General features: G+C 41.4%; 2 protein-coding genes across 4 annotated transcripts in view; one reads left to right on the top strand and one right to left on the bottom strand.

Annotated features, from left to right (window-relative positions):
• The window catches only part of adcy7 (adenylate cyclase 7), a 102,282-nt gene that overhangs the window by 31,407 nt on the left and 53,401 nt on the right, over nt 1–17,474 (bottom strand). For 2 of the 3 annotated variants that reach the window (XR_011914922.1, XR_011914923.1), the window contains 5 exons: nt 16,958–17,104; nt 16,668–16,775; nt 16,416–16,530; nt 15,208–15,332; nt 12,943–14,732 (listed from right to left, as the gene is read on the bottom strand). Coding sequence is in view for 1 of the 3 variants with exons in the window: in XM_072380175.1 (XP_072236276.1) it covers nt 14,586–14,732; nt 15,208–15,332; nt 16,416–16,530; nt 16,668–16,775; nt 16,958–17,104 (642 nt within the window). In the remaining 2 variants the exon portion in view is untranslated. Of the gene's footprint in view, nt 1–12,390; nt 14,733–15,207; nt 15,333–16,415; nt 16,531–16,667; nt 16,776–16,957; nt 17,105–17,474 lie in introns of those variants that run through there. The other variant, XM_072380175.1, reaches the window with a different exon arrangement.
• Nucleotides 4,258–12,348, top strand: brd7 (bromodomain containing 7). Its single transcript, XM_072380176.1, has 17 exons — nt 4,258–4,346; nt 4,768–4,961; nt 5,080–5,173; nt 5,264–5,321; nt 5,497–5,641; nt 5,883–5,993; nt 6,752–6,921; nt 7,594–7,708; nt 8,006–8,081; nt 8,474–8,581; nt 8,682–8,817; nt 10,000–10,111; nt 10,217–10,267; nt 11,025–11,106; nt 11,446–11,589; nt 11,882–12,022; nt 12,168–12,348. Exons 1-17 carry the CDS (start codon nt 4,298–4,300, stop codon nt 12,239–12,241), a joined length of 1,860 nt encoding a protein of 619 aa, XP_072236277.1. The 5' UTR covers nt 4,258–4,297; the 3' UTR covers nt 12,242–12,348.

Raw genomic sequence — 17,474 nt, 5'->3', positions numbered from 1 at the left:
ACCTGCCAAGAATAAGGTGCTACCTCCACAGTTGCTGCCTACAACACAAGCACTTTACATAGAGAGATCCTTCGTTGGAAATGCCCCCTCACAGCTGGACATTCTGTGCTGTGTGGTATGGGGCAGAGGATGTGGGACACCATGTAAAATGCACACCATGTAAGTCACTGTGTTTTGTTAACATGTCAAGAATAGCAGATAAGGCTTCTCGGTGACTGTATTCGTGTTAATGTCAGTACCACATAAATCCCGACATAGTCCCAAAATCAATGAATGAGTAGAAAGCAACATGTAGGTCTGCACAGATGAGTCGGAGGCAGTTGCTCTTTCCGGCACACCCACTCACTGTAAATGCTTCAGAGTATTTGCTGCTGTTTTCACACTTGGGAGCAGTCGCTGAGCTTTGAGCTTCTTAATTGTAAACTGGCTGTGTAATCCCAGCAAGAGGGCAGCAGGGAATGTTGCTGACTTTTGCGTTCTCACACCCCCTTCTGGAACATATCTGGGATGTAGCACACGTCTTTAGAGTTGAAGTTCTTCTGCAGCTGCAGAAGTCTCGCCCTGTTGGAAATTAGATAGAAAGCAAGTTTAAGGCGCTTCGTTAAAAAAAAAAAAAAAAAAAAAGAACACGTGGCTATGCCCGTGGTTTAAATAGCATGCATGTTTGATGTTTCATAAGACAGATATTATCAAGTATATGGATATTGGGAATAAATGTTCTACCTAATTATAAGTATCCTTTTCAAGCCACAAAAGCTTCTTTTACCAGTTTATTTGCACAAAAAAATGGTGAGTTTTATCACTCTGGGGGCTGTGTTGTTTTTGGGAATGCACATGACAGTCCCGGTTCTGTTTGTTTATAAGGACCATGCCGGTCTACTCATCCTTTGAGGAGGGAGGGACCCCTGATAAACCTCTGAAGTAGAATGAGATTACAGGCAGCGCGTTTGCACCTCAAACAGCGCCTCTCCCTGTGTTGAGATGATAAACTCTCATTGAGTCTGCAAAGACCGTCTCCCAGCGGCTGTCTTTCAGTTTATATAAACTTTTCAAATGGCTAAAGATCTGACAGAGGATCGTCACCAAGCTTGCAAGCTTTGAACACATCTCCCTTGTGTATTTTTCCCACCCCAGGACCACCGTCTTCAGAGGCACGCAGAGAATAAAGACTCGGATCAACAAAAAAAACCACCCATCCACCCACCTCACCCTCCACCTACCTTTCCTCCTTGTTCCGTCTCATATGCTCACGCTCACACATTTCCAAATTTATGATGCATGTAGGCATTTTGATATGTCTGCCCTTTGAATATATATATACACAACTCCCAACAAGCGTCTCCTGTAGACTCCCTTATCAGACCAGCCTTCTTTTTTTTTTTAAATTCTCCCATTATAATAGAGTTTTCCAAAGCAGAATAATACATCAAGTACCTTAAAGCAGAGAGTGACATTAAAATACAACAAAAAAATTAAGTAGTCTCAGTGAAATATACATCAGAGCAACTGGATCAGAGAACACTGCAGCTAAAATTGGAGAAGGCTCATGCTAATAAGAACATTCTGAAGATTTTCAAATAGCTTGAGTCGTGTTGGGCCGGTTCGTGGGTATTTCTGGGCAGAACAACCATTTTGTTGTCACTACATTACAATAAATGGGTGGCTGTTCCTGCACAAAACCGTTCCAGATCTTCATCCACGCACCTGTGTAGGATGTCAAAGGACCACAGGACTGGAACACCATAGAGCCAGCGGCGAGCTGTAAGAATTGAAAAATCAAACCCACTGGTGAAGTGTTTTCAGTTGCCGATAAAAATAGAGTCACCATACACATCAAGGCTTTGACGAGGATGAGTGAGTGATGCTCAAAGATGTTGCCATGACAGACTGGCAGGCGGGAGAAAAACACTGAGGCAGAATGATTGGCTTCTCCTCTTTGATGTTCCTGTCTGACTTACTTGTGACGGCTGGTTACATCTTCAAACCCGTTCTGTGCTGACAGTTGTAATGACCCCAAACATTTCATCTGACACATCTGAGCAGCGCTCTGACAACTTCGAGTGAAAAGAATCTTCTTCTTTGACCATGCTCCACGCCGCACTCTCACATCAATCCACAAGGACCGAAGTTATTAATTTCCATTTGTCACAGGCTTTAAGTTGGATGTAATTACCCAGCAGAGTAGCTTGTTACTTTAACATCCAGAAAAAAATGGGGCTGTGAAAATGTATAAAGCACACAGAAAATCAGGTGTTCCAATAAATCAGAGCGAGGTTAGTTCTTGATAAACTTCAAGTGCAATTAAAGAAAGAAGATAAGAGATAGTTAAGGAACATGACAATGGCCAACATATGCCTGACACAGCATTTTACAAAACAACTCAACCTGCATTATTCCAAAACTTTAGAAGTTAAAAAATCTTTAAATGCTTCCCCTGCATTCCCCTGGCTCAGTCCAAACATAATGCTGGATCAGTCAGCCCGTGTGTGAGACAGATAAACTGTTCAAAGCTAGCCTTTGTTATGCCTATTCGTATTTTTGTTGTGTGCATGTACAAAGACCAAAACATCCCAGTTCCATCCTGCCTTCAGAGCGGAGAGCAGTTTCCCATGGTTCTACTGGGACACCTCTTTCATGTGGAAACAGTCTCTGGGTCCCCGCAGCCCCTCTGTTGTGACAGAGGATAATGAATTTCACAACATCTGCCATTTGTTAACCCTGTTTGGTGTAACGGATCTCCTTTAAATCCGTGGACTTCCAACATGTGTGTAGTTCCGTAGCTGGACTGAAGCACTTGGATCCCATGGCCTCTGTGGAGCTGCAGAGGGGGAGACGGATCGGATCATTCTGTATGAGACACAGACCTTTGACAGTTGAACTCATTGTAGTTTTTCTCATCTTTTTTTTTCCCACCCTTAAATGCTCAAATTCTAATGACCACGTAGAATGTGAGTGTAAAAGTGAACTGGGCCTTTCAGGGTCTGAAGTCACTTTTAAGGTTCACGACTCCATGAAGTGAGTGTGTGCTTTGTTTTATACCATGTCCCCGTTTTTTAACATATCGTTGAGTTCCAAAGATAGAAATTTGTCGGTTTTGTAATTCTAACTATCTCCATCAGAGTACCAGCCAGATGTATGTAAAGAATGCACACTGATGCTGGTATTTCATAACACAGATCAGGACATTTGCTGGGGATGGGTTTGCTCAGAGAGAAGACTCAAACATCAACAGACCGTCAGAATCACCTCTTCATCTGAAGGCAGGAATAGCTGAAATGGTGAATTCAGTCAATCTTCATTCTTTTCAAACCTTCTGCCCCTATCCTTTGCCCTCTTCATAAAACCTGGAATGTGCTTCAAAGAATGTACACTATCTTTCCTCCATGAATAAAACATCTGTCATTCATCAGCCGGTACAATATGTGCCGATTTAACAGAGCATAACAGCTCCGCAAGGCAGACAGGCAAGCTCCAGACTCTATAGAGTCCTGCAAACTCAACTCCAATGAAATGTCATCAGTTTCCCTTTGGAGATTAAACTGGTTAATTTAGACAAGATTCTGTGAATTCATTTGTGATTTATAGCTATAAAAGAGACCACATATGCAAGTCTATCTTAGCCAATACATGCAATGAATGTCTAAGAAAAGGCTGTCCAAAGCCAATTTCACACCTGCACTGCAGCCCTGAAATTTTCTGGACGTTTTCCAGAGCATGTGGAAGTGCAGATGCCCACATCAGAGGACAGGGACTTTGTGTGGACCGTACACAGCCAGCTTCTTATTATTAGGTTTGAAAATATATAAATGGACCAGTTTGTGAATAGAGCTGGTCATTCTTTGAAGGATTCGCCAGCAAGTGTCAGTGTCTGCTGACACGACAGCAACTGTGGATTGATTTGCAATGATGTGTCTATATTGCATTGTATTGTACATCCCAAAACGTGAAGAATTTACATATCAATGCAAAATCTGAGGAAAAAACGAATCCTCATAATGAATAAGCCTGTAAACTCATCTGCTATCTGCTGAAAGTTTGTCAAATACTCCCTCAAAAGGGTCAATCATGAGGAGTGCCAGTTAAATTCGAGATTCAGAAGGACACCAAAAGTTCTGCTGAACTGACGCCAAGGTTGAAATTGAATTCAAAGCTTATTCCGCCCCCTCTCGGTGGGAAGGTGGCGTGTTAATACCGCCATACTGGCAGGAGGCGCTGCAAGCTGTTTCCCTCCTATTAGTGTTTCCGCTTTCAGCGACCCGATAGCGCAACCGGTCAGTGCCTGACCAAAATACAAACAATGGGCAAGAAGCACAAAAAGCACAAGTCCGAAAAACATGGCTATGAAGGTATTTTACTTGATCTTATTTTAAAAACAGTATCCAGATAAAATATTTTTTTGTTTAAATGCATATGCCGACTTCCCTCGTTCGCAATCGGTAACCGTATTAGGACCAACATAGTGTTAGCAAGCTATGTTAGCTCTTTAGTTAGCTAACCAGCCCTCTGCTACTCTTGACACCGGATTGATTTATGTATACATTCTCCGCATGTTTCTGTCAGTTCAATATATTTTGTTCCGAAAGTAGGCAAAAAAAAATAAGAATTTGATACACAGTTAGCTCGATTTACACCTTCACACGTACAGCTCTGAGCTAGCTGTTAGCATATGTTTTTTTTCTAGCATCCTTACGCTGTCAAGGATCAATCGATTGGCAGCCCAGCAAACAACAGTCAGGCATTTTTGATTAATTGATTTGTTGCTTATAGAATACGGAGACAGGCCACTGAAGCTGGTGCTGAAAGTGTCCGGGAACGAAGTGACGACTGGAAGCTCCAGTCTAGACACTTATTATGACGAACAGCCGGCAGAGTCAGACAAGCCGAAAGATAAGAAGAAGAAAAAGAAGAAAGATAAAGAGAGAAGCTTCGGGACACCAGAGGATGACAAAGGAAAGAAAAAGGTCAAGTAACAAAAGACATCTATTCCCTTATTCTGGAGGAGACAGGAAAGGATATTTACCCTGTATAGGGAGGCACTTTGTATTTATTCTCTTGTTTTTGTTTTGTCTTTTATGTTAGATGACTAAGAAGAAGAAAGGACATGATGCAGAAGGAGAGGACGACAGAGAGCAGAGCAGAACTCCTATACGTTCAGAGCTGGATAAACTGGAAGGTACTCTCAAAATATTTGTAATTAATTACAGCATTTATAATCCATCTTTTCTTTATAAATGTGACATTCTTTTCTGGTCTTCTCTTGTAGAAAAAGAGCAGACTCCTCTACAGGAAGCGTTGAACCAGCTCATCAGGCAGCTTCAAAGGTCCAGTCACTGATTGACACAGGATAGTTGTGCTAATGTTTTAGGGATTTTTGCACTTAGAGCAGAAACATTTCACAATGCAAAGAAATCAACTATCTATTCACTCATTCTGTTTCTCGCTGTTTATGTCATGTACTTTTTGTGGGACTGAGTACAAACTGTGTATCCTCTGCAGAAAAGACCCCAGTGCATTCTTCTCTTTCCCGGTGACAGACCTCATTGCACCTGGCTACTCCTCAGTTATTAAACGCCCTATGGACTTCAGCACAATGAAGGACAAAGTAAAGAAAGAGTGCTACCAGTCGTTGAATGAACTCAAAGTACGTACATTGTTGCATTCACAGTTTAGACACACAGCTGGATAAACCAAAATACCTAAAACCTAACCGGTGTTGTTCATGTTAGATGAATGTCCGCCCAAGAAAACCTCTGAAGTAGCCAAGCATGCATTCCATCATGTTGACGAGGCTTATACAGATCTTTAAGGTGTCTTCTTGCAGAATCTTCTTTCTCTGTCATGTTGCTAAGTGCCTGATATAGGATGTGTTGCTGCTGCTGCAGGTGGACTTCAGGATTATGTGTGAGAATGCCATGATTTACAACAAACCTGAGACAATCTACCATAAAGCCGCTCGAAAGCTGTTACACTCTGGTATGAAGATCTTGAGCCAGGTATGTTGCTGGGGACTCGGAACAATACTTCTTAGTGAGATTACGTGAACTGCGCAGGACTTGTCCTGCTGTTGCCCATGAAGTGGAGGGAACACACAACCCAGCGTTCTCTGTTTGCTCACCACGGTTCTTTTAGAATAAAGATGATATGCAAAGTACCGTTTTAGAATGAAGAAAAGTCTATCATTTAAAATGTAAGTTTAAAAAAAAGGCTATTTAATAATTGCATGTGCAATTTTTGAAGATAATTCAAAATAATAAGCGGTTAAAGTTAAAACGTCAAGCAAACAAAAACGAGTGTCTTTGTCACAATTGGTCATTTAGGTCACTAAGCTGACCTAATTCAGGATTTTAGAAAACACATGTATTCCTCAGTCTCGTCAAAAAAAAAAAAAGAAGCACCAAACCACTTCTTTTCAGAGATGCTCTGCAGGGAGTTCTTTTAGAAAAAATGTCCTTTTGGGATAAAACAAAAACACAAACTCTGTCTTATTCAGATTAGTTTTTAGATGTAATGTGTATGTTCTTTTCAAATAGCAGAAACTATTTTGCCTTCAGCTTCTCGTAGAGACCTACAGTATAACAAAACTATACTGGACTTGCTTTTGCAATGATCCAACAGATGGGGGCAGCAGAAAGCATCAAATTTTCTCCTAAAGCATTAGATACAGCATAGTCAGTACAACCTCATTTTTCCCCTCTGTCTCTCTATTTGCTTTATATCCTTAAGTCGGACAAATGTTCTGTTTGTCCAATAGGAAAGACTGGAGAGCCTGAAGCAGAGCATAGATTTTATGTCTGGCCTCGACCCCTCTGCCAAACAGTCATTGAAGTCTGAGGAACATGGAGGCACCAGCCTGGACCAGAACAAGGAGGGACCATCGACCACAGAGAGCAGCGAGCGCTCCCAGACACCCAGCACACCCAGGTGCTTTAGCCTGTTGGCTTCACATACGACCAATGACTCATGGCTGTGTGTGTTCACTACTCCAAACCCTTGAAGAGTTAGCTCGCCTGTTACAGATGTCTCTATTTGAAATGGAGAGTGAGATTGCATCAGAGTTCACAGTAATACATGTGAAGCTGAGATCACTAGTTAAAACCAGCATTAAATGTGTTGACGAAGGAATCTCCCTTGAGCTTGAGTCTTGGGCGTGTGTGTGTTGGTTTTCCACTGTGGAACTGGAAGCTGAGAATGTGAGAAATGCCTGAAAACGTGCTGGGACTTGTTTAATGTTGAGGCTGTACATCCTCTGCATCAGCTTTGTTTTCTTTGTATGGAACTGGACCTGTTCAGTGAAATTACTTGTTGGATAATGACTCACTGTCCGAGGAATAATCTCATGAAGCCTTTTACTCTGCTGCTTTCAGCAACTTTGCATTAAAAAAAAATCCCGATTACATTTATTGACGTCAGCAAATGCGTACAGGCAAATGTAACGGGAAACTAAAGCAGTATGTAGGCGTACAGTTTGTCCAGGTTTCCTCCCTGCAGCATGTTTTTTTTTTGTTTTTTTTTTTTACGCCACAAACTGAAAATCATTTGTTTCGTGGTCTGAGTGTCTCATCTGCCACTTTTCAATTTGTGTTTCATTTGCAGACAGGACAAAGACTCCAAGGACGAAGCAGCAAAGGCAGAGCAAGAGCTTGAGGAAATCCGCAAGGTCATCGAAGAGTCTGGTGGAAAGCTGTCTAACAGAGTGCTGCAGAGTGATGTGAGAAAGCAGGAAAGAACCGATCAGTGTATCAGCCGCTATATTCAAATGGAAAATGTTAATTATGTGTCCCTCAGCTGGAAAAAAATCTCCAAACATTTGGCTTAATGGGAAATTAGTTGTTTGACAGTCTTTCTTCTTAATGAGAGGCTCACACTATTGATGGATCTGTGAAGATTGATGGTTAAACATAATTGTTTGTGTCCTCCTTGTGTTTCTAAAAACATATAATTTCTCATACCGAAAAGTTCTTTTCATTTCCTGCCAACTGTTGTTGATAGTTTATTTGTGTGATAGTTGGAGTTTGTAAGGCGGAAGTCTGATGGCTCCACCACCCTTGCCATCCTCAACCCTGCAGATCTGTCAGCTGGAGGTAGGTTCATTTTGTAAGCTTGAAAGAACTCAAACAGTTGCTCTGTTCATTTATTTGTTCTCTGAAAATTAACAGGCACTTTTTTTTATGATCCTTGATATTTAGCAAAGGTCTTCAGTCAAGTTCTAATTTAACTTAACAACAGATCAGCTTTAGTCTTTCTCAGCCTTCTATTATTGTAAACCGTTTATCTTTTCATATTGAAGAGCTGTTACAACAAAAATAGCATGTTGAGGTTACCTTGGACTTTGAGAAATTACAAGAGTTATCTCTGCTTTTGAATGTCTTTAACTCAGTTGATTGAGGAAAAACTCATTGGACCGATAATGAAAAGCTTGGGCTTGAGCGAACTTTGGAAATATGCTCACATGTGAGAGTTTGTGTTGTTGCAGATGTTGGTTACTGTCCCGTGAAACTGGGCATGATGTCCAGCCGGCTGCAGAACGGAGTGAACACCCTACAGGGCTTCAGGGAGGACAAGAGGAACAGGATTACTCCAGGTACTGTCATGCTTCCACTTGACGCCTCTATAAGCTGCTAATATCAAGAGACTTGCAAAGCAAACAATAAGCTTTCTCTTATGGAACACACACTCCACAGTGTCCTACTTAAACTATGGGCCGTTCACCTCCTACGCACCCACCTACGACTCCAGCTTCGCCAACATCAGTAAGGAGGATTCTGACCTCATCTACTCTTTATACGGCGAGGAGCCCGGTCCGCAGGGGTCAGACAGGTATGTACAGCATGATCACAACACTTGAGCTCTGTGGGATTTACGCTCAACGTCATTTGAGGAATTCCTTACTGATTACTGTCCAGCTGTTCTTCTTTCACTGAGTTTACTCAGCCTGGAGGAGGTCAACTGCCAGCTGTAGACACAGCGTCACTCTGACATCATTCTGTTTTATTCTCTTATGAAGGACACTCGGTACAGTCCTGGTTTACTGCGTTTCAGCTTTAGATAAACAAATGTAGAAAAACGTAGTAAAATACACAAACAAGAGAATCGGTCGTAAAATAAATGCTTTGAGGGTTATTACTTTTTCTTTGTTCAGTTATGTCATGTTTGTGTGTGGAAGGTTTTCAGAGTTCCAAAGCTTGAAGTTCATGCCCAAAGGAGCTATTATCTTCCACAGGAAACACTGAGCTGGCTGAAACCTCTCATTTGTAGTTTCTTTGTCATGTGACCGTCTATAGTCTACCATTTCATGCCCTCGAACAAATCTGGTTACAGTTAGCAGCTGCTGGAGTCTACTGTTATGTTTTTGCTATAAACATCTCTGCTAACTTGCAAATGTCTCAGGGAAGAGCACAGCACATTAGGTGTTCTGTTATAATGGGCGTAATATGCTTGCACAGTCTTGCAAGTATATCAATCTGGGCTGTTAAACATGATTTAACTTCTGGTTAACTAGCATGAGCTCAAACTTAAAAACGGCGTCTGTGCACGAGTTAATGGAAAGAGGCACTGCTTGAATTTGTGTTGTGCGAGCATCCAGCAGCTAGTTGGCTAAACGTTGAAGCGGCTGTTGAGTTTGTCAAAGAGATGTAGATGCTCTGTGATTGGCTGTGAAGTGAAACAGCAGTGATCGTGTTTATTTCAGGTCGATTTGATTTATTTAATAGTATTTTGGTACTCGATGTATCGTGTGTTTAAGCACACACATTTGTGCGTAGTGGTTGCCTGATGGTCTTTGTAATGGAACCTGTGTGCTTTCAGCTTCACACGACATTACACTGCATACACCATTATTTTTGTACATTGTTATTTACTTTATTCGGTGGTTTTAGTTCCTGCTCGGTCACTGTGAGTAATTAGTTGGCAGCATGTCCTCAATAGTCAAAGAGATTCAGATATTTAACACTGCTTCGGCTTATAAAACAGTTGTGTAATAAACTCGTGTGTGTTTGGCAGCTTGTCAGATTTTCTGGCCAAATCAGACGGATATGTGTACAAACTGGCAGACAACCTTCTGGATGCCATCACCAACGGAGAGCATTCAAGAACCCTGAAGGACACTGAGCAAGTAAGTTCCGACTTATGTCTCATTGCTGACTTGAGCAGCAAAGGACAGAAATATTTTTTTGTTAAGGTAATAAATGCTAATTGTTGGTCCTTTTCACCTGTCCAGCAGAGAGAGGAGCCAGCAAACAAAACACAAGAAGACAAGGGTGACGTGCAGGTGAGAGGTTGTACTAATATGGAGCTAAATCCCAGATAGAAACCCTCTCTGTTATAAGCAGTAAACGGCTTATGTACATCGTGTTCTGCTCAAGATTGCAATAGAAAAGGAAATGTACACGGACAAGTGTAGAATGACAAGAATCAGTGTGTGCTATGTAACACAAAACCGGAGCCACTCATCCTCATCAGCTCCTGCCATGCTGCTGCTCAGTGGAAAGCCCATTACATGTTCCTGCATTACACCCCATATGAGGAGCCTTCATTTAATTTGTTTTATAGATGGCCTCTGCTGATGGTTTCTGCATCAACCAGCTGTGTCAACACGGCAGGGGCCTGCTGTTAAAGCGATCCGTCCTCACATGGAAAAAACATTTCCCTTCAAGAAACAGCGGTGCTCCTCGTTCAAGGTCCACAGTTGGAGAATTTGGAGAGGACTGTGTTTTCTTTCAGTGTCTGCTGGCTGCAAAGCTGAATCGCTCCTACGATCAGCGGAGGAAACCGAAGCACTGGCCCCACCATCAGACACACAGCCCCTCTGTGCTAACTGTTTGCTGTTGTTGGCTGCTTTCCAGTTTACACTCATCCCCTGCTCAGTTGTTGCAGTTGGTGATTATGTTTGATTTTTATTGGAGCAAAGAAGCAGTGTGACAAAAAGGCTTCAAAAGATGTGGATGTTCTCTTGACGCATCAGCTGTCGGTGTGGAATGCTTTTCCCAATCTGACCAAACATCTTATTTCCCCTCTGTCTCTCGTAGGGAGCTGAGTCCGAATCATTCAGCAAGCTGGACTTCCTGCGCTCTGCTGCAGGCCTGCAAATGGCTGAGGAGCTCTCTGGGGGTAAAACCTCTGACTGGTTTACATTTATACTCCTATCTTTAAAATCTTAACCAAAAAGGAAAAAAAAGTACAATTAGTTCAGAAAAACGAAAAGTAATTAGTTCTCAAAATTCTGTTGCAATTCTAGTCTCATTAACCTTTTTTTTTTTTTTGTCCGATTATATGTTAACTTGGATCTTAGCACATTGATTCCAGCAGTCTAATGTGGGTGTGACTGAATGAAGAATGGATGTACTGTTTTCACATGTGCAATCAATGTTGGCTACCTTAACGTAACTGGAGGAACCCAGAGGAAGTACTAACAGTGTGTGCGTGTCATCCCTTCCATATCCATTACAGAGGCCTTACACTTCCAGCAGAAATTGGACGAGACTACAAAGCTCTTGCGTGACTTGCAGGAAGCACAGAAGGAGCGTCTGAGTGCCAAGCAGCCACCTAACATGATCTGCTTGCTGGCCCCGACTGCCAAGGAGCTCGAGCTGGGTAAGAGCCTCTCACTGCATGGGCCCCTTTGTTCCTCTACTCAAGCCTTGCCACCAGCTGTAGACCTCTGGCAACCCTTCATTTACCTCTTCAGTATTCATCTCACACAGGTGTGGTTTGTCTTCTAGCTTAAGAATGTTCTGATTTATATCAGTCAGGACCTAATTCAAAAGAATGCAAGGGTTAGGGTATTTGATGTAATAAGTGTTTATTGTTTGTACCTTTTCAAATCTGGGCTTAGACTCGACCGAATTACAATGTCTTGGTAATGTACTTTCTCCTACCTCTACAGCTGAGAAGGTGACAGAGAACCTGGCTGAGCTGACTGGTCAAGTGGCTCCATGTGACGTCAGCAGTATCTACGGCATCAGAAGGGCCATGGGCATCGCTATACCTCCAGAGCCACCTAAGCCCCTTATAGACCTTACGACAGGTAAAAGCTCTCTCTGTACAGAACAGTTTCAATCACAGTAATATTGCCATATGGCAAAGCAATTCAAATGCTTAGTTTAACATGACAAACACAGTACATTTCAGCAAAAACTGAGCATGTCCAATGTGCTTTTCTATGTTTTTAGTGCAGGAGACGAGCGAACCAATGGAGACCTCATCCACCTCTCCAGATGTGGTACCATTCGTTGCTGTGAAATAACTTTCCAACCTGCTTCATTCAGTCAAATAACTTAAGTTTTGTACAAAAGGATCTTTTTGTGTGACATTTGTATACATTTCAATCAATAAACCTTTTTTTTTTTTTAATGTAAACTTTGGTTCTTGTGTATCGATGCGCGACAAACTGCAGACTCAGGAAAGCATTTATTACATTCAGTAACTGTACTAAAGTCAATGTCACATTTGTTCACAAAGAGGCGAATACATTAGTATTTTTATTTTTATTATTTTTATGTAACCACAATGACAGATGTTCTCAGATGATAAGGCCATGAGATAAACTTGACTTTCAGAGGCACAGAGAGTGATCCATATCAGTTCAGGTTGGTAATCTGAGCTGGGGCCAGAAAACACACATTCACAGCAGGCAGGTTGTTAGATCACACTGAATAAGGACATGCGTCATAGATTTCCATCATTGCAGCACATATGGAAACAGGCAGCCAAACATCAGGATAGATTTTTTTTTCTTCTTTTTAATCTGAGCAGGAGAAACAGATGGAATACCTACAGCACACAGACTTCTCTGTCGCCCTCTGAAATGCAGTATAAACAGTCGTGTGCAAAAGAAAGTACACTTTCAATTCTAACATTTTCAGAACGTAATGAAAATTGATCTGGTCCATACCTCTTAAAATAAGGACACATTACATATTACACTGTGTCAGTGTAATATGTAACAAACAAAACCAAAACTGAACCAAAATGCAGAAGTGATGTGTGAAAAGTCCATCCTGTGAGCTTCAATATTGATTAAATGGTACATGAACTGAACTTTGGGGCTGCACGGTCGCCTCACTGCAAGAGGGGTTCCGGGTTTGATTCCCATTTGGGGCCTTTCTGTGTGGATTTGGATGTTCTCCCCGCGTATGTGTGGGTTCTCTCCAGGTACTCCATCTTCCACCCACCACCCAAAAACATGCATGTCAGGTTGATTGGTGACTCTAAATTGTCCCTAGGAGTGAGCGTGAATGGTTGTTTGTGTCTATGTGGCCCTGTGATGGACGGGCAACCTGTCCAGCGGGTACAGAAAATGGATGGATGGATGAACAGTACTTACATAGCACTTTTCCGATCTAGTCCACTCAAAGCGCTTTTCCACATTAACCCACTCTCACACACATTCATATAGCACATCTTCGTCTATACAGTGTTACAGGCTACACACACATCCACACATCAGTAGGCAGCATGGGGTTCAGTGTCTTGCCCAAGCACACTTTGACGTGTGGTCCAGGGAAGCTGGGAGTCGAGTGACTGACTCTGATTAGCAGACAACTGCTTACCCTCCTGAGAGGAAAGGATTGCCAATCCCAGGAAGTTCACCTCAAGGTCAAACAGTGGAATGCTTAGAGAAATACATGTAACCCAACAGCTTAATCTCTGACTCAACAGCCTGAGAAATTATAACATCATTCAGAAAGTGATTACTTCAAACTACTGAATCAAGAGGTGTGCATAGTTTTTCACACACTGGCTCTGCATTTTAGCTGAGTTTTTGTTGATAAATTACACCGTGTAAAACGTCATGTTTTACTCATCTGAAGTTGTATTTGATCTGATAAATGTCCTAATATGTAAAACCTCAGAACTGAATTGTATGTTCTTTTACATGACTGTATTTGGTCATATGCAATATTTAAACAGCTATGGCCAAACTGTAAAGCTGTTCCCTCTAAAGGTATCAGGTCCTCTTCTTAATCAGAGATAGCATTAGGACTTATAGCTTTGTTAGAAAGAGGAACAACGTTTTGTTACCTAAATATGTTCCGGAGAAGAGCTTTCATGAATGCAGGTCTTCTCTAAAGATCTTTAGACACTGGAACAGCTCAGTCAAAAACACCTAACATTTGAACATACAGTAACAGAGTGGTGTGTCCATCGCTTTTTAAACAGGAAAACAAGATGGTTTCCAGTCGTGATCCAAATAGACACAATTATTTTTGTTCTTTTCACAGACCAAAGAGGTATTCAAAAATAACTGTATTTGGCTTGAATACAATACACTGATTTCCTATTACATTAAGTTAGAGACGGAAAAAAGTACAAAAGTAACAAATCACTGGACATCAATGTTTGTGAATAGCAAAACACGGTGATTGTACATAGACAATCTCAGTCATCTCCTAAACCGACTAAAAGGTCCAGGAGGACATCCACCACACAGCGAAGATACAGTTCCTCTAAATCCTTTTCCTTTAAATACCATCACAGGCACATAGTTGTATTACAGTCAGGCCAACGCTTGTGATGTGCAGGAGTCTGTAAACGTTTGACTTGTGTAAGAGTCTGTTTCCAGTTCTGTTGGCTGTGACAGCCTGGCCTCAGCTCAGCCCCATACTTTGCTGCTTGCTCATGTCGGTACACACAAAGAATGTTTTCAGCTCCCCTTTCCCCTTGATATCAATGAGGCCTCGACACTCACACGAATAACCCAGATTCTGCAGCACGGCAGAAGTTTCCTCCGTTACCTGGATGTAGAGCAAACAGGCACAGTCGCACCACAGAGATGTGCAATTTTAACATCAAATGTACAGGAGGGTGTTTTTTTCTTTTTCATGCTGTTCAAGTGGAAATTTATTTTTCTATATAAAATCAAAAGGAAGGAATTTTCCTAAAATTATTTAAAGAAACCATTCTTACAGCAAAATGATGTTAAGAGACAGTATTACAGACATTACTACTGCACTGCAAAGTATTTTACCAAAGCTAGACTTGCAGATATGACACACAGCTGTATAGTTCAAATGTGTTCTTAGGACTGGATATAAATGAAGAAATTTTTTTTAAGATGTGATTTTTTCTTAAGATGTGTCAATAACACAAAATCTGGGTCCATGGTTGGATTTGAATCTTTCAAAGTTTAACAACAACCTGTTGAGATTTGCAGAACAAAGCTAAAGAGATGCATAAAGCACAATAAGTCAAAGACTGTGTGGAATTTACCTGGATTTTTCCCAGTTCCCCAGTGCTCTCCATTCTACTGGCTACGTTGACTGTATTGCCCCAGATGTCATACTGGGGTTTCCTCGCCCCAATCACTCCAGCTATCACTGGGCCATGATTAATTCCTGTGGAAAAAACATCAAATACTATTTCAACTTTGCATTTGACGATAATGTGTGCCATTCACATGCAAAAGTTAAAAGAAAGTAAGACAGCAAGTAGATGTCAGAAAGAAAGAGTAAGAGAGATAAAGAAAGCCATCCTTAGATTCTTAAAAGTTATACTATGTACTTACTTTTGAAAGTAATAACACAATCTAAGTTGAACTAACAGTAATGAGTACATTTCTTGACTTTATTGCACTTTTCTTTCTGTGACACTGCATTTACTGATTCCCTGTTATTGTTAACAAGACCACATGTGTCTCTGTTTGGAAAAGTCACACCAAAACAGAAAAGGATGTTAAGAAAAGGAGTGGAGAAAAACTGCCAATTGTCTATGCTTTTGAACCACATGCACCATCAGGCCTGAAAAACAGTTATAGAGGACTTTTAAAAAAGGTCTGTGTCAAACTCTTGAATTATTCTAACAGTGTTAGCATGTTCTGTGGAAGAGCTACAATGTACTCGGACAGAGCTGCTGATAAAGACAGCAGTCTGATATCACCCTTGTTGTGACATTCGACATTAGAATGTTTGTGCCTCAAGTACAATTTTATCTCCAAAATAATGTAAATGTTTTCGCAAAAATCTGTAACCAAGATTTCTGCTTAGAATCGCTGTCAAGACTGCAGGCAAAACGGATGGGTTGAGGTTTCTCAGACTCCCAAAAAGGTTCTGTTTCTGTTTCTTCCTTTGATCACAACATTCATTTCAGATAATATTTGATGTGCTTTAATCAACAATGGTTGTGTATACTCAGTCTTCCAAGCTGTCAGAGAGTCTGTAAGAGGTTATGGTGCATGAGTTTATGTAGACAGGTTCACTAACGTGAAAGTGGTTTAGCTTTTACTAGAAGTAACAGTCTGTAACAACATAATATTGAATGTCAGTGAATGCTGCTGCTTAGACTGCAAAGGAACGAAATAGACAATCATGAACAGGGTTACCAAGGAAACCTGCGGGGTTACTGTGCCAGCATTAATTGAGATGAAGCACAGTGCAGTGCAGTCAATGAAAGGTTGATGCCAAGCAGCTGAGCACACTCACCTACACGGAGCCTGAAGCTGTTAAAGGAGTGTCTGTTGATGCCATCCAACTTGCCTATCATAGCAATGGCAAACTCCACCATGATGCCTATCTGGGCCTGTTGTCTTTCTCTGTCCTGAAAGCACACAGAATCAAGTCAGAGTCAACACCAGATTTTGTTTTCTAAATGCACTCTTCCAGTGTGGTTAGAGCTTGCTTTAAACAGTTGGTCTGACCCCAACTTGACCTGCTCTGAAGCACTAACCAACCCACCTGATTGTTCTCCTGACCAGGTGTCCCACTAAGCCCCGCAGCAGCCATGTAAGTGCTGCCAATTGTCTTGATCTTCTCCACACCACTGAACTTTGGTTTGGACAGCAGCTGCAAGGTTAGACGAAAACAAAATTCATGTGTGGATTTGGAAACTTTATCATTACAACCATTCATCATTAATAGTATTCATTCATGTGGTGAGAACCATGCCACTGTCCCAGTGGACATTTGAAATTTGTATCTCAGAGAAGCAATTGTGACGCATCCCTCTCCATCTTTGTTCTCCTGACCTCGTCAAAGTCGGCAATGATCTCATTGAGGAGCCTCAGGCATTCCAGGCCCTCCTTGTTAATATCGCACTCAGTGTAAAATTCTTTGAAATCCGGCACGGAGGCGAACATCACACACACGCAGTCATAGGACTTGTAGTAGAGGTCCTGTTGAGGGAAAAAAAGAAAGGAGACTGTTTTAGATATTTATGTCTTTATGTCCTATAGACTTCTCATGGCCACTAATTTGGTTGAAACCTAAAGAATGATTCACTGTTTTAAGGAGAATTGTCCTAGTTAAAAGAAAAAATAAAAATAATGAGCTTTAGAATATGTTCAGGATGATGCCTTGTCATTTTTCAGTATCACAATAACATTATTGTCAGCAAGCACCCGATAACCCCCCGTACTCACACCCTGAATGCGTACAGGATTGGGTTTCACTGAGGATACTGCTGACTTTGGAATGACTTTGATCTGTTTCAAAGCTGACGGCAACATATTAGCAAAACATTTAAAAAAATCCCAAACATCCAGC

Source organism: Leuresthes tenuis, unplaced genomic scaffold, assembly GCF_036924035.1.
Source record: "Leuresthes tenuis unplaced genomic scaffold, fLeuTen1.0.hap1 SCAF_2, whole genome shotgun sequence".
NCBI lineage: Eukaryota > Metazoa > Chordata > Actinopteri > Atheriniformes > Atherinopsidae > Leuresthes > Leuresthes tenuis.
Note: the sequence above shows the minus strand (reverse complement) of the source record. Positions and strands in the feature narration are given on the sequence as shown.

Bases quoted from the DNA above. Each gene is read 5' to 3' on its own strand.
- brd7 (XM_072380176.1), top strand. From the start codon at position 4,298: ATGGGCAAGAAGCACAAAAAGCACAAGTCCGAAAAACATGGCTATGAA. The intron at 8,582-8,681 runs GTACTGTCATGC...CACACTCCACAG, and splicing joins GAGGAACAGGATTACTCCAG to TGTCCTACTTAAACTATGGG. The intron at 12,023-12,167 runs GTAAAAGCTCTC...CTATGTTTTTAG, and splicing joins CCTTATAGACCTTACGACAG to TGCAGGAGACGAGCGAACCA.